Source organism: Cricetulus griseus, chromosome 2 (genome assembly GCF_003668045.3).
Source record: "Cricetulus griseus strain 17A/GY chromosome 2, alternate assembly CriGri-PICRH-1.0, whole genome shotgun sequence".
NCBI lineage: Eukaryota > Metazoa > Chordata > Mammalia > Rodentia > Cricetidae > Cricetulus > Cricetulus griseus.
This window is the reverse complement of record NC_048595.1, coordinates 288,708,231-288,724,563: the sequence shown is the minus strand read 5'-3', so window position 1 is coordinate 288,724,563 and position 16,333 is coordinate 288,708,231. Positions and strand designations below refer to the sequence as shown.

At 45.5% G+C, this 16,333-nt stretch overlaps 1 protein-coding gene across 2 annotated transcripts in view; it reads right to left on the bottom strand.

The window, feature by feature from the left end:
* The window catches only part of Map3k4 (mitogen-activated protein kinase kinase kinase 4), an 88,257-nt gene that overhangs the window by 33,492 nt on the left and 38,432 nt on the right, over positions 1–16,333 (bottom strand). For both annotated transcript variants that reach the window (XM_027401100.2, XM_027401101.1), the window contains exons 3-4: positions 10,772–12,135; positions 2,664–2,906 (exon numbers count right to left, since the gene is read on the bottom strand). In XM_027401100.2, coding sequence (XP_027256901.1) covers positions 2,664–2,906; positions 10,772–12,135 — 1,607 coding nt within the window. The remainder of the gene's footprint in view (positions 1–2,663; positions 2,907–10,771; positions 12,136–16,333) is intronic.

The following is a 16,333-nucleotide window of genomic DNA, read 5'->3' as shown; positions in this document are numbered from 1 at the left end:
CCACTGCTCAGCTGTCTACAGATAAATTCATAGTGAAAACAAAACTCACTTAATCAGGCCACTTTTACCAATGTATACTGTAAGACAAGAAGCAGAAGGGGGGGGGAACCTCATGAAATAGGAATTTTAATCAAAACCAAGATTTAAATAACAAACCACAGAAAACGTTGGCTTCTGAGTAATGTAGCATAGTTTACCTTCTGCAGGGTATGGCTTCATTTACTATGAAAAGCTGCAAATCAGAATTCAAGGGAAACAGAAAAAGATGGCAATAACTGCACTATACTGGCATAGTAGGTGATGTGTGGCGGAAGACAGGGGTGAGGCAACCTAGAAAGCCCCTTCCATGATCAGAGCTGGAATATGACACACTCCAACTACAGTCCCAGGGACTGAGGACAGACCTACACAGCCACACTAATTTGTAGTGGCAGCAACCACAAAAGGAGTCCAGAGCAGTGGCTCGGAAGCGAAGGCTGCAGCTTTCCAGACTCTAAGATGGGCAATGCACTGTTCACCACTACACTTGTGGCCCAAGATATAATCAGAGATGCAAAGGAGACTTACCCGTGTGTGTGTGTGTGTGTGTGTGTGTGTGTGTGTGTGTGTGTGTGTGTGTGTGTGTGTGTGTGTGTGTGTGTGTGTGTGTGTGTGTGTGTGTGTGTGTGTGTACGTACCAGGGGACTGCTGTGACCATTTAAAATCTGGTTTTGATAGAATATTTAGAGAAAAGTGGGAAGGCTTACTTCCCACATGTGAACACACATGTACAACACATACACACCAACTCTCTTTCTTACTGGTTGGTGTAGGAAGTGTGTGTGCAGGGAAGACAACTGAATGGAAACACACATGCTCTGTGGTTATCTCTTGGGTGCCAGGAGAATGGGAACTATTTTTGATTTGTGTTATTTTCTATGCTTTTGCAATTTGTCTAAAACAAGAACTAGGTTGCTTTTATAGACAGAAGCCCTTGAATGTTTTTAAAATAATTATTCATGGTGCAAGAACTATAGCTACAAGCCAAATGTCCTAAAAGTGTCTATGTCAACTTTTCTGTATTAAATGCCATGTAGGTATTTACACTGATCCTTAAATCTTTTTTTTTTTTCTTTTTTTGCGGGGGTGGTGTTCAAGACAGGGTTTCTCTGTGGCTTTGGAGGCTGTCCTGGAACTAGCTTTTGTAGACCAAGCTGGTCTCCAACTCACAGAGATCCACCTGCCTCTGCCTCCTGAGTGCTGGGATTAAAGGCATGTGCCACCAACACCCGGCTGATCCTTGAATCTTTTTTGGGGGGGGGATTTGGGGGGGGTTCGAGACAGGGTTTCTCTGTGTAGCTTTGGAGCCTATCCTGGCACTCGCTCTGGAGACCAGGCTGGCCTCGAACTCACAGAGATCCGCCTGCCTCTGCCTCCCGAGTGCTGGGATTAAAGGCACGCGCCACCAATGCCCAGCCATGATCCTTGAATCTTTATAACAGAAAATTTCTTTTCTCTTCTTTCTCTGAAATAGTGCATCAGCCCTACTACTGTTGGTCACTGTTTGAAGTGCTTTCACATAAACTGTTCCATTAGCAAAGTGGACCCCACCCTGTCTCACAGGGTTGTATCTCAACTATCTGATGAGGAACAGAGATAGGTATTTATTTCACTAGCGGGGCTGAGCTGCCTACTGCAGTACATAGAACAAGATAAAACTATGGCCAGGTAGCCCAGGAAGACAGTAAGGAAAAATGACAGTGTGAAGGAAGTAGAGACAACAGCTGTGGCTGGTGCAGAATTTCAGATGGAGTGACAAGTGACATGGGGCCTACTCCCAAATGACTCATTAGTCACCCTAATCTACACTTGACCAAACAAACAGACACATATTCTATCTGGACCTGCTGTGTGACCTGATTGCCCTGTCTTTCCTCAACCGCACTGTCTTATGATTCACAGAACCACGTAGCCCTTCAGCCTCTAGCAGGTGGTTGTGAGGGCCTGAAAGACTATGCTATACAGTTCATGTCAACATGTTAACAGCACAAAGCCTAAAAGATACTCCTCAGCCTTCACTCTGTCCAATAAAACTGTTTCCAGTCATTCCGCTGCTGCTCCTGAAACACAACCCACTGAACGAAGACCACCCTCTGAAACTCACAGCTCAGAAGGAAAAAGCTGACCCTACCGCTGAATCTCCATGGCTACTTATGCAAGCACAAAGTCCAGATTATCTCCAGTTTCCTATTGACACATGCCTCCAACACAATAAAGAAAGAACCCAAATGGACTTAAACCATCTTCTAGGGATAAATTTTTAAAGCTGGAGATATAGCTCAGTGACATGTCACCTGGCACGTAAGGCCCCGGGTCTGAACCCAAGTATTACCAAAAATAAATACATTTTTAAAGAGAATTTTGTTGCCAGACATCAAGATTGACAGAGGACTGACAGAGTCACAACACACCCTGCTTTATGCTTTTCAGAAAAATGAATGATAAAAAATCTGAAATATACTCTTATCTTTGACGACTACAGGTAAAGAACATTCTAGGTTGTCCTTTGGGAGTAGTAAAAACAAACACTAAGACAGACATGTTCTTTTCACTGTTCATAGTAACTGAGGGAGGAGGCAGCAGTAATGTGGTGACCTCTGCCTGTTAAAGTGTTTGAAACAAACCTGTTTGATGCTCAAGAGAGAAGGCTCCCCAGCAGGCCTCTGCTCCAGCCGTAGCTTCAGACATTCATGTATAACGTTCAGCAGGACTCGGCAGAGCACTAGGAAGGCAGGTTCAAAGGAGGGCAGGTCCATGGCCTTCAGCTCTTCCCAGGACACAGGGCTGCACTTCTGCTCTGAGGAAGGAGGTGTCCCCGACAACTGCACATAATCCGAGCCCCACATGGGACCTGGAAAGTCAGAGAACTGCAGCAAAAGTTCAAGACAGATTAAAACTGTGCACAGGACGCTGCCTGAAGCTGTGGTCATAGGCTTTGCTACAACCTGTTGATGTATCTACAAGGTTCTCATTCTAAAATGAAAAAGGATCTCCAAAAATCCAGCATTTACACAGAGCCCTCAAGTCCCCGCGTGTTAGAAAGCCAACTTACACTTCAAAGGCAGAACAATGAAGTTTCTTTTAAAAAAAACAAAACCATCGGGACATATTACACACAGTGCTATCAACAACTATGTCTAGACTGGGAAATCAAGGACTTGTTAAAATTACAAGAAAAAGATTACAAAACTCTTAAACTGTTTTTGTGAAATAAATGACAGAGTTCAGCCAACCTTGAGTTCATTTGGAGTCACACTTCCTCATGCTGCAGAAGACTGTTGCTTCCCACAGCAGCCCTCAGTCACCTGTCACCTCATACAGCTGGAGGTCCTGCTGAGTGTCCTGGGTGTCTTCACCCACTCCTCCTTCAGGTGTCCTCCTGTAGAGTTCTTAAGCTTTTCCCCAGAAAATAGAGAACCTGAAACCTTCTCCCATCATTCTTAAGCCTCTGACATCACCACCACCACCAACTCCTCCTCCACCTCCACCATCACCTCCACCTCCTCCATCTATCACCAGTATTAAAAACCCTTGAACTCTTTTATGAAGTGAGGTCATCAAAGTTTGAAAGTCTCAACTTTCTGCATCTCCAACTGCAGCTCGTTCTGCGCCTATAGTATCATCGGTGTCTGTCCTTCTTGTCACTTAGGGAACCCTTGGTTGTTCTCCACTCACATCTTGACCTCATTTGTTCCTCACACAGGAGCCAAGCTCAAAACATACTCAGAGGACTCACCTGATGGTATCTAAACTATAGTCTTAGCCAGAATCTACAGGATCCAATGTCTGTATCAGGCAAAGACTCTCCTGTCCCTTTCAAGTCCACCTTCCATCTACCAACTAAAGCCTTGGCCTAGCTACCACCCTCCTAGATGGCCTCATCTCTCCTCAGTGCTCCCATACAAGATTTCTTTGACCCTCACACATGTGTCCATCTTTGACCTTGGCCTGCGCTGCTTGCTCCTCTAGGAATTTCCCTACCTTATTCTAATTTCCAAGATTCACCCAATGGTACCTTTCTAAAGATTTCTTGCACCCTACAGCATGCCAACCTCACTATCCCTTGAGATCATTTTGACTGCCATCATAGAATATCATAGTTCAATGAGGGGGAAAAAAAAAATCAAGGTTCAAAAAGTCAGAAAGCCTAGATTTAGGTCATTTAATTAGCTCTATTCTGGAAGCATCAAGGAGTTCCTCAGACTGTTTCTTTATTTTAAAAACAGACATGGGATGGAGATTGTAGCTTAGTATAATGTATTTGCCTAACCTCAACACACATATTCTCTCTCTCCCTTTCCTTCCTTCCCTCTCACTCACTGTCCATCTTACACAGATTAAATACAGCAACCTGCAGAAAGGGTACTTATAAAAACCATTTGTTTTGCCTCCTATTCTGTTGCTTTGGAGCAAATGGAGGCAAAGGCATCTTTTTTTTAAGATTTATTTATTAATTATGTGTATAGAATTCTGCATCTATGTATGCCTACACACCCAAAAGAGGGCACCAGATCTCATTATAGATGGCTGTGAGCCACCATGTGGTTGCTGGGACTTGAACTCAGGACCTCTGGAAGAGCAGTCAGTGCTCTTAAACCTCTGAGCCAGCTATGCAGCCCAGGCAAAGGCATCTTAAGTTAGGTTTATGATGTACATCCTCAACTACAACTTTCCAGGGCTCAATAGCTGACTTACAATAAACCTTGGCTTCTGACTTGATGACTCATGTCAATTACCCTCTTCAAGATGGGTTCCTGTCCCTGTGTTTCTCCTGTTTCCAGTGCATATGGCTCTCAGCCACCTTGGGCCATACATGAGTTCTGTGAACTCTTCCCGTCTACCTTCTACACATCTGAGCTGGTTTTCCACAGCTTCTCCAGATCCTGACATCATAACTCACGGACCCTGAGCAGTCCCACATGCCTCTGTTCTCAGGCTTGCTTGCCCTTCTAGTTGAAATTCAGTGCACACTAAGTACCTACTTAGCCCAAAAGTCTGATATCCACACACAGACTCTGACTGTACCAACCATGAAGGTTGGTATAAGGTCTTACACTGTGTTGACTACAGCAATCATGCTATGTGAATCTGCACAGGCCAATCCCTGACAAACAACTCAGTCTCCTCAAGAGGAGGCCTGAATGCCCACCTCCGGCAGTTGTCTGTGGCTGCCTCAGGGAGCATGTTTCTCACAATCTGCATGTCTTTCAGATGTATGCTTAGTTACTCAGTTGTATCCAGCACTGTGCAGTTATCTGCCTGAATTCTTCCCTGGTAGAGCACTGGTCCTGAAGAAAAGACTGTTTATCACCAGCTAATTACAAGAATGCTGAACCAATATTGGTCTGAGCAGTAAGTTAATGGAGAACACTCCCACAAGAACCCACCTCGATTCTTCTCCAGCTCCTCCAACGGCACCATGAAACATCTGACCCCCAGACCTCCAATTACAGCAATTACAGTAAGTCCCTGGTTCTCAGATTTGTTCCTGTGCTACGTAAGGATGCCATAACAAACTGAAATTTCTATGGAACCAAGCAGGCAGCAGACAGGGTGTACTGGGGTGGAGGTGGGAGGGGCTGAGGTGAACTCACTCTTATGCGGCTGGTCAGCTCCAGCCAGCAGTCCCTGTGTGGGAATGAGGCCCAGAATCAACAACCCTTGTGTTCCAATGGAAAACCCCAGCCCAGAGTTTCAGATGAACTCCTCCCATTTAAAATATTAGCCACTAAGTTAAGAAGTAGTATTGTGTGTATAAGATCAGAATATTATCTTTAAAAGCACATGAGGCAAAAGGTTAACTCTAGGAGGCAGTATAGTATTGCCAAGAACAGGCACAGCTTAGCCAGACTTCTGGACTCGTATCCCGGTGCTGCTGCAAACAGCGTGTGCACCCTTGACCAATTACAGCAATTACAGTAAGTCCCTGGTTCTCAGATTTGTTCCTGTGCTACGTAAGGATGCCATAACAAACTGAAATTTCTATGGAACCAAGCAGGCAGCAGACAGGGTGTACTGGGGTGGACCAAGTCACTTGACTCTCCTTCTCCTCAGGCGCAGGGTGCTACTGGCTCTCTTCTCTCTGTTGCTATGCTGTTACCATAGTATCCAGCTCTTCCCATGACTTCCATCCAACTCCAATTTTACTCTCAAGTCTGATTCCACTGGCTCACAGCTGTCAAACCATGTGGCAGAGCCTCCCCCCATGTAAATCTGTTTTAAAACAGAAAACCTCCAGGCAAAGGAGCGAGTATGTGCTTCCAGCTGTAACTCAACCAGAGTTCTTGTAACTTTACTTTTGAAATCAGACAGGCAATGACAGAAGCAAATAAGTTACCCCCAGCAGCTTCACACTAATGGATGCTGCACTGGATGGCAGCGAGAGGATTACCTCAGCCTCCTTGGTGCTTGGAGTGCCAGACTCAGAACTGCACTGGGCTAGACCACAGATGTGTTCATGATTCATGTCAGCCCTGCATTCAACACTAGTGGATTCTAGCTTGCTATCCAGGACAAGCAGTGGTATGTGTGTCTAAAGCTCTTCGGGCAATGCTGATGTGTAGCCAGGCTTGGAAACCAGGCATGTTTTAAAGTCAGATAGCTCAGGTTCCCCTAACAATCCACAACACTGTGATTCGGAGAAGATTACCCCCTCTCTAAGCCAGTTTCCTCAGGTGTAAACTAGAGAAATGACACTGAGAAATGACCCTGCCTGGCACCTGGGAAGACTAAGTGGCAGTGTAGTCCCTGATGCTGTGTCCACTCTAAACATAAAGAAAAGGCAGGCTCTTCAGGTTTCCTGTGTTACAGGAAAGATGTCAGAGTGTTTAACTGTCAAAGACAAACAGTATTTTACTGGCCATTAAATATATAACTACATGACAATTTCTAATGTAAGAAAGTAATCAAGACATTCTCAGTATTTGTGATGATACAGCAAATGCAGCCAAGTAGTGTCAATATCTAATACACTGTACTAAAACAAATAAAACCTCCCTGAGGAGCACTAGGAAAGTGCACTAACTATGAAAGGACAATAGCAAAGGGAAATACTTAAACGTGGTGGCTCCAGGTTTAGTCTTCACAGGGTAAAGGAGAACAGGTACATCAGACAGGTTCTCACCAGGAAGAAAAAAAAAAAAAAAGCTTAAATATGGGGCAAAGAGTTGGTGGCGCGCTAGCACCATAGCAAGAGCATCCTCCCTGCTGTAGGTAGATGGACAAGTAACTACAGACCCCTGTGTGTGCGGAAGACATCCCCAAAACAGCAATGACAACACAGCAGCCATGCTACAGGCACTGTTGGGAAGGCGGGGTCACTGTACTCAAAGGCAGTATCCCCAGAAAGGCAGGCCCTGGAGACTCAAGCACTCTGCACACACACTCAGGGAGCCCAACCTGCTGTTTGGAAATGGCCACCAGACATCTGGGGATTCAGACCACAGAGAGGTGAGACGAAGCAGGGGGCCCGAGGGCCAAGCAGGCTCCATGGAAAAGGAGCAAGACAACCAGAAGATAAACCAGGAAGCAACAAAGACCTCAGGGTAGCTCTAGGTGCAGAGGGGAGAAGGCAAGAGTGTCATCCATTTTCTCCCTCTTACATTACACTGTCCTGGATTTAGGGGAGATTCTGCTGGCATTATGAATCTGTCATACAGGCTTAAATGCCTTTCCTGTGATAACCTGAGAGTCTCTCACAAAACACTCTTCCAGATGGCAAACAAGTGCCTTATGCGGGAACTCTGACAAGTAAGGCATCCACTAACCGGAGCGAGCCTGTGGAGTCAGGGTGTGTCCTGGGGAGGTCAGTCTGCAGACCAGCAAGCAACAACCACAGAGTTCACACAGGCCATTAACATAGATGCTGCTCATGTTACTAAAATAAATGAAGCAGATGCGGAACATTTCTAGCTTGAGATTCTTTTAAATTATACAGTAAAGCTTTAGAGGACACGTATTTTGTAGAGCTTGTTTCCAAAGAGTGATTAAATGTCATTTACAAACACTGCTTACACATAATTTAATCTTAAGGAATAAAGATATAAAGTCATACATAAGAAAAAACCAAATATCACAAATAAATGTTCTTTCTTTTCTATAAAGTCCTTCAATGGCATTACCCCAGAAACCACAAAGACAAAATGCAATTACAGGCATGCTCAGCCCTGTCTGTGGCCTGAGCCAATCTGGAGGCTGCCAACATTGAAGCAGGACCACATGGGCTTGCATACTGTTGCAAGTACTAGGGCTCACCCCTCACAACCACAAGCACATTTCACCCCTAAGCCTCAGATGCCTCCAATGTGCCATTATTTAGAAGACATTAAAGGGAAAACAACATTTTAAAAATAAAGAGAAGTCCACACTGATTTATACTTAGCTTTGGTTAGCTAAACAAATAATGTAACAATAATAATAATAATGGAGGAGTTTGTATCCAACACATAGAGATTCTACCATATGCACAAGTATCTTTGGGGCCCTCAACTACTCTGTGGGTAGATAGGAAGGGATTATTACATGTATTTCCCAGACAGAAACAAGTCTGAGGATCAGAAAGCCTGAGTCAGTGATGAGTAGAGTCACTGGCTCTGGCCAGCTGCTCACACAACTGCAGCAGGCAGCCAGCCCCACAGGCTGCCCACTGCTGGTTCCTCTTGCTCTCTCCTCAGCCTGCTTCCCTCACTGTGGGCTCCACTCTTTCTCTGGAGCCCCTTCCCTCCATGCCAGCTTGACTCCAGTGATGTGTGCTCCCCTTCTCTCTGCCCCAGCCTCCTCCTCCAGGCAGCTGCTGGGACTTACAGCTGGCCCACCCTGGGGGTTTTCTTTGAAACCTTAATGAAATTGTCCTCCAGCCCTGAAAACAATTTGGCTCTTTCCCTGAAATACTAAGAAACACGACTACGACAAAATAAAGTCTGGATGAGTGTATACACACATATAAGCACATGTATGCACAGCACACACTTCATACATACATGCACGTGGCACACATGCACGTATGCCTGCACTTACAGGCATTGTATTCCTGAAGTGGGGATGAAGAACACAGACTCTTACTTTTGCACCAAGTTAACTGTGACCTCAGGGCCTCCTCACCTGTCAGTGTGGTTGGCCTGGGCTGCAGGGCTCCAGCTGTACCTGTGACTCTTTGACTATCTGACACTGTACGAACCCAACTGAAACAGCGGACGCTTCCTACTTCAGCCATCTGAAGGTTAATTCTCATTCAGCCTTTGCCAATTGAATCACCTCAAAACTAACTTTTTAATAAAATAAAATAAAATAAAAAACCAACCCTGCCTTGCCACATGTGTCTTGATGCCCCTATAGATTAATTCCTAAAGCACAGAATTCACCGTGTGAAATCAGCAACAAATCCTTATTTGACATCTACAGTTTTGCTTTGTGAAATCTGCACGATGAAATCGTATTATATAATGACTCATGTGTGAGAAAGAAAAACACTTCATTCGCTGTGTATGAGCACTTGACCTGGTTGTGAGGATGCAGACACAAAGCTGCAAACCCTGGGCTCTCTTCAGGTGTCTTCTGATTTATGAAACGCCTTCTGTCGTTTCTGACTCCAAATCCAGCCAGATTACACAATGAATTAAATCTTAAAAAATAAAGTGGTAAGTATATCCATATATGGCTGCTAAAATTGGACTCACCAACCCACTTAGGAACTTGGAATCTCAGAGGACTCAGACCTGTGTTGTCAGCCATGTGAACATGTAACCTCAGGAGAGAAAAACTACTTCTTCTATTTTAGACTCTAGATCAGTGCCCCACAATACGGCCCTTCTTAATTTTACCACCCTCAACAACAAGGACTTTCTAAAGAGTCAAGCTTCCAAAGTCAAATCACGACCTTCTTCCTCTAGCGGCCATGCTCCAGAGCTTGGAAGATGCGCTTAGTAACCAAGCCCCTCTACCTTCACAGAGCAAGTCAGCCTTGACCGGCAGTATGTGAGTCCCTCGTGTGTGACTTTCACACTTCTAACTCTTTAAAATCCAGTCACCAAAACTGGGCTTTGTTGCGTAGTGTGGCGGTAAGCTACTTCCAATGCTAATTCAGAGCTCTCTGGTGTTTTGTGTTTGTTGTTTTGCCATGCTAGAGACCAAGACTACATCCAGGGCTTAGCGCTCAACTGCATCCCAGACCAGAACAAACTTTTTCAGAGAATCCAAATAGCTAGAGATCCAGCTCGGTGGTGGAGTACTGCCTAACATGAACAAGGCTCCTCAGGACCAGGGTGAATGAATGAGTGAGCGAGCAAGTGAATAAGTGAGTGAGCGAATGAGTGACTGAGTGAGCGAGTAAGTGAATGAGTGAGTGAATGAATAAATGAGCGAATGGCTGATCTGTGACTCTGAAGGCTGTGTCCATTTTGAAATACCTGTGTGTGCCACCCACTTTATTCCTGGCTTAGCTGCGGCCTGTGGTTACCCAGGACCGCCTCCTCACTGTACGATTAGCTCACCCATTCTAGACAGTATTTATATGGTTGCCTTCCATCCACACACCACCTTCACTTCGTTCACTAAACCTAGATGAGCTTTTCATAGCTCCCCTTACCATAATACTTTATGGCAATAATTACACATGCGACTCATATCTGCCACTTAGGCCTTGCAACGTTAAGACTATTGAGCCCTCTATGGCTGATACTGCCCAGTAAGTAGGGACTGAAGATGTGAGTGTGGTACAGTGCCCACTGAAACCTACCTCCACTGGATGGTCACTCTTCGCCAGAGCAACACGAGCCCTCTGTAAGGAGCCGTGCATTAGCTTGTGAAGTCGTAAAATCAGCTTTCTTAGCCCCATTTGCTTCAGGGCTTTGTCCACAAATGGTCTATAAATAGAAGTCAAGCAATGCCTACTGAAGCTGGCTTCGGTGCCACAGTCTGCTGCTCCCCAGCCTGCAGAGTCCTCCTCGGACTCGAGCCTCTCGAGTTTCCTGGATATGCAATCCTGTGAGTGGATGTCCAAAACATTGTCTGTGGAAGGCCTGAGCTCTGGAACCCTCGGGCTGGGGGTTCGCTCTTCATCACTCTCCTCGGTCCCGCTCTCCAGTTCTTTCAGCTCTCCCTCTGTGTCCTCGCCCTCATCTTCTGGCTCATGGCCTTTGGATGGCCGAGGGGAAGGGATCTCAAACACTGGCCAGCCAATGTCTGATAGATTCTTGATTCCCAGAACAGTGCCCATAATCCTCAGCTTCTGATTTAAATCTTTCGTGATGTTCAGCCACAGACAGAGCGCCTGCACCCTGTCCTCGAAGTCTTTGGCGGCGTATCTCTCGTAGTCCTTCTGCAGCGCCTGCAGTGACGGATAAAGTGCTTCTATGTACTCCAGCAGCTCCATTATCCGCTTCACCTGCTCAAAGGAGACCCTCTGGCGCTGGAGATGCTCATGGTACGTTGAACAGCCCGTACTGTTTGTCCCGTGAGGGGTTCTGCACTGCCCTTCCAAGGAGGTGCCATTGAAACCAGCTCCGTTTCTGGCAAAGGCAATGCTCCCATAATTGACTTTGAACGTGAGGATTTCATTGATGATATCCGGGATGGCTTGGCGAGCCGTGTATAAAAAGAGGTCCTGGTCATTGATGGTGCGACCTGCATGCCAGGCCTGGAGTTCTAACCAGATCAGTTCGTTTGATCGGTTGAACCAGAAAGCAGCCGTGTTTTCTTGTCCCCTCTGCTCCCTGTCCTTCTTCTTCGAGACTGAGGTAAGCTTTAGCAAAAGGCGCAGTGTTTCAAAGAACTTTAAGCGATCCGCTGGGCAGTCACTCCGGGAAGTCTGCCGTGCAGTTCTGGCTATAGGCATGGGCATAGAGACCGGCAGCTTGGCATTGCTGCAGCCGAGGCTGAGGTAAGGCTTATTGAGATCCACGTCTGGAATCGATTTTTTTGGCAAAGACCCGGCTACTGAGTCTAGCATGAAGGAGCACTGAGCGTTCTTCTTATGGTCTCGCTCTGTGGTTCTCAGGGTGGCTCGGATCTTCTTCTCCTGCTTGTAGCTGTATTCTTCCACAGTCTCTACTCCCTTCCCTGCATCTTTGTGTGGAGACTGATTTGGTGTGTTCATTTTTTCTATTGAAAAGGAAAAAAAAAAAATCAGCAGTATGAAACTCTAAAATATAAGCTAGTCACTGTTTTAAACCAAACTGATACTCACATGTACTTCCACTCAGGCTATCACTGTGAGAAACACAGGTTCCTAAGCTGAAACTTGAAAGTCATCAAAACCTAGCACTTGGCAATATTTTAATGCTTGTATTCATTTTTCTTACTATATACTTGTGTTCTTTTATACTCACAACCACTGAACAATCTGTTGAATTCAACACTACAAATGTACTGAACCCCTCAATTTGATGTAAACACCTTTGACTTTAAGAAGGGGAAATGGCACAGGAAGTGTGACAGAAACTGAGTTCAAGAGAACAGCCAATTGATGCCTTTGTCTTGCAAAATGTCTTCATTTAGAGGCAAACTATTTAAATCTCCTGGTAGAATGAGGTGATAAGACATGAGAACCTGAGGCACCAGGCTGAGGAGATGCTCAGTGGGTAAGGTCCTTCCACTCAAGCAGCCTGAAATCCTAACTGCCACATCAAAGTCAGGTGGACTCACGGCATCTGTGAGCCCAGTGCTGCCGGGTGGTGGCAGGAGGATCCGACACCTGCTGGCAGGTCAGTGCCGCTGAACTCCAGGTTCAGCAAGAGACCCTGCCACAGAAGAGAAACTGCAGAGCAATCAAGGAAAAGCCCAGTGTTGACCTCTGCCCACCACGTGAACCGACTCACACAGTTTAAATAAGTTAAGCAGGAATTTAAAAAGGATGAGGCAGCAATCACAGTGTCACAGGCAGTGTGTCCCCCACAGCTGGAATTATGCTGACACCCTTGCTGTGGGCTTTGTCAGTCAGGATTTTGAAAAACTCACATACACAGCTGGAGTTGGTAGTGGTCTATTCCTGACCAACACCAAGAGAGACTGTAGCTTCAGCAATGGGTTTGAGTTAGCTGCCTATGAAAGCCTTCATACATATATGGTGTTAACACATCTTGGGATGAGCCATTCTAGGAAGAGAAACTTCTCAAGTGTAGGACAAATCCTAGGTTGGTACTTCATTTTATTATTCTTTTTATTTACATGTGATAGGTGTGCATGTGCATGGGTGCATGTGCCTGAAGAGTCCAGGAGAGGGTACCAGATCTCCAGAACTGGGGTTAAAGGCCGCTTGTCTGATGTGGGTGCTGGAAATTGAACTCCCATCTTCCAGAGAGCAGCAGGCACTCTTAACCACTGAACCATCTCTGCAGCCCAGGTCAGTGTTTCCTACCCTTTTCTGGGTGACAGACTCCATCTGAGAATCTGATGGTAACTCTAGGGCTTTGGAGTCACCATGGCAGTGGCACAAAGAACACTTGCAGACGACTTGGCCTTTGCTCCTGCATTTTTCTCGAAGCTGTTTTCCGAAAACACTGTGCTTCAAGCTGTTGGTGTGCACACATCATGGTTTAGATACACACTATGTCAACACATGGTATTTATATTGGACCTCCTTTTTCTAACAAATTTCACACTACCTTTATGTAACTGCAATCATCAATTCCCCTTAGGAAACACAAGCAAATTTGTTGGGTGGTGGTAGCAAAGCACACCTTTAATTCCAACACTTGGGAGGCAGAGACAGGTGGATCTCTATGAGTTCGAGGCCAACCTGATCTATAGAGCAAGTTCCAGGACAGCCAAAGCTACACAGAGAAACCCTGTCTTGGGGAAAAGAAAAAAAAAGCACATTTAAACAGCTAAAAGCAGGCTAGCAGAAACTCAAAACATTAATAATGTAGAAAATACAAACAAACAAGGCTTTCACATACTGTGCTAAGAGTAAAAGCAAGAATAGTCCTACCAAGGAATGGCCTAGGCACTACCTACCAACTTTAAACACACACACTTTGCAGTACAGCAGATCCATCACTAAGTAGCTAGTCTCCAAAATAACTCCACAGTGTACAAAGACACAGAGGGGGGCTTATTTGAAAATATGGGAGAAAACCCCTAAGGAAAATGGGTCCAAAGAAAACATGAGTTTAAATGTGCTGACAAGAATGGCAGTCACCCATCACACAGCAGGAAATAGCAGCCTTCACCTGCACTGCATGCTCTAACAACTAAGTTTTAAAGCATCGTGACAGTGCAGCTTTACAAAGCACAGCTGGCCTGCTAGGATGCAGTGCTCACCCGATAGGATGCAGTGCTGGCCTGCTAGGATGTAGTGCTGGCCCAATAAGATGCAGTGCTGGCCCAATAAGATGCAGTGCTGGCCTGCTAGGATGCAGAGCACCTCTGGGATGCAGCGCTCACCAGCTAGGATGCAGTGTTTGCCCGCTAGGATGCAGTGCTCTTCTCAGTACCAGTGTCTCACCTCTGATGTCTCCTGTTTGAGTTTACCATCCCAGCACATTACTGACAGAAATCCATTGGAAACTCTGCAATTCCACCAAATAATTTCAGTAAGAGCCAATCCTCTAACCCCACAGAGATAGCAGAGCACCAGTGCAGCAGAAAGGATGCATCAAGACTTCCAAGACAGAGTCTCAGGAAGCCTCAGAACCTCTACACTAGACTCTCAAAACCCTTGCTCTGAGAGAAGCCACCTGCCATGTGAGAGGTTCAACTCCTCAGGAACCAGGACACCTGCACACATCCAGGCCAGCCACATAAACTACCACATAGAAAGTCGGCCAGCCCCTGCCTGGTCTTGCTACCTCAGCTCAGATCCAGATATGAAAGCAAGGGAGGCACCTGGGACATCTGAGACATGGCAGATGCCACATGGAGAAGGGCTAAGCACTCAAGTTGGGGCTCTAGCCAAACCACGCCATATTTCCAGCCAGTGGAACTGTTCGAGCTAAGGCTCCAGACAGCATGGGCAGATGACCTTCTACTTTGCCTAAATTCTTGCATGACAGAATTATGAGCAATGACTAGATACAATGTCACCCAGAGTTTCAAGGTGGTTTATAAAGGGCAATAGATAACCACAATAATGGAAATTTCATCAGGTACTTATTTGTCCAGTGAGTCTAACTTTGACTACAGTATGACTCACAGAGCCACTGGAAAGCAGGAGGAATGCTCTAGTCCACAGACCATGAAAAGCTCTGAAAAGAAATCTGACCAATCTGATTGATTCTAAGGAGCTCTTCAAAATACCAAGGGACCAGCAGATTGTTATGACTCATGCACAAGTCTGAAATCGTGCTTTCCCTGACTCAGCCTGGCCACAGCACAAACACCATTTGTTCCAGAAGTCTTCCAGCGGGTCTTCTCAATGCCCCTCCTGTGCACCCTTGATGACCTCATGCACCCTTGATGACCTCATGCACCTGACCACACTAGTGTGCTGCCTCTGAGCTGTGGGCTCCCTGCAAGAGATGGACCATGCTTATCCATCATCTAAAACAGGATGTATCTGTGGAGTCAATGGAAAGAATGAAGGAGAAACACAAGACAGACATGAGGAAAGGAAGAAGGAGAAAGGAAGTCTAAACAGCAACAACAGCTACAGTCACAACTGTAGGAAGAGGATGCAGGAAGAGGATGTTTAGGAAGAAGATGCAGGTAAAATAGCCATATGATCACAAACAGCTAGTCTTCATGTCCTAAAATGGGGGTTGCCAATTAATAAGATATATAAACAATATAAGATTTTAATTATATTTTAAGAGAAAATGAAGTGTTGAAGGAAGTGTTTTTAGTTTAAATAATACTGACAGTTACCACATAACCCTCAACACACTATAAAAAAAAAAAAAAAAAAATTTACAGATAAGAGAATGACACTCAGTGGTTGCACACCTTGACCATCCCAGAGCCAGACGAGAATCCAGACAACCTGGCACCTGTGTTTGGACTCTTGTGTATCACACTGTACAGCTACTGTGTTTGGACTCTTGGGCATCACACTGCCCAGGTAAGTTTTGAGGGTGAATGAGTTCTAAGGGGCTACTGTACTATTAGAATACAAATGCCTCATTATTAAGATGGCCCACTTGCCCCAGATGGATGCCTCATTATATCTGCTCTAGGCATTTATGAACAAAATTTTTGACAACAAATAACTTACAGGATGACACATGTAGGGCTACATTCTAACAACCCACAAGAACATTTGAAACAGAAACCCAGAGGCTCAGACAAACTGCAAATGACACTGCAGAGCCAGGAGCCAGGAGCCCAGGTCACTGAGGCATGAGCACCTCAGGAAGTATGAAGC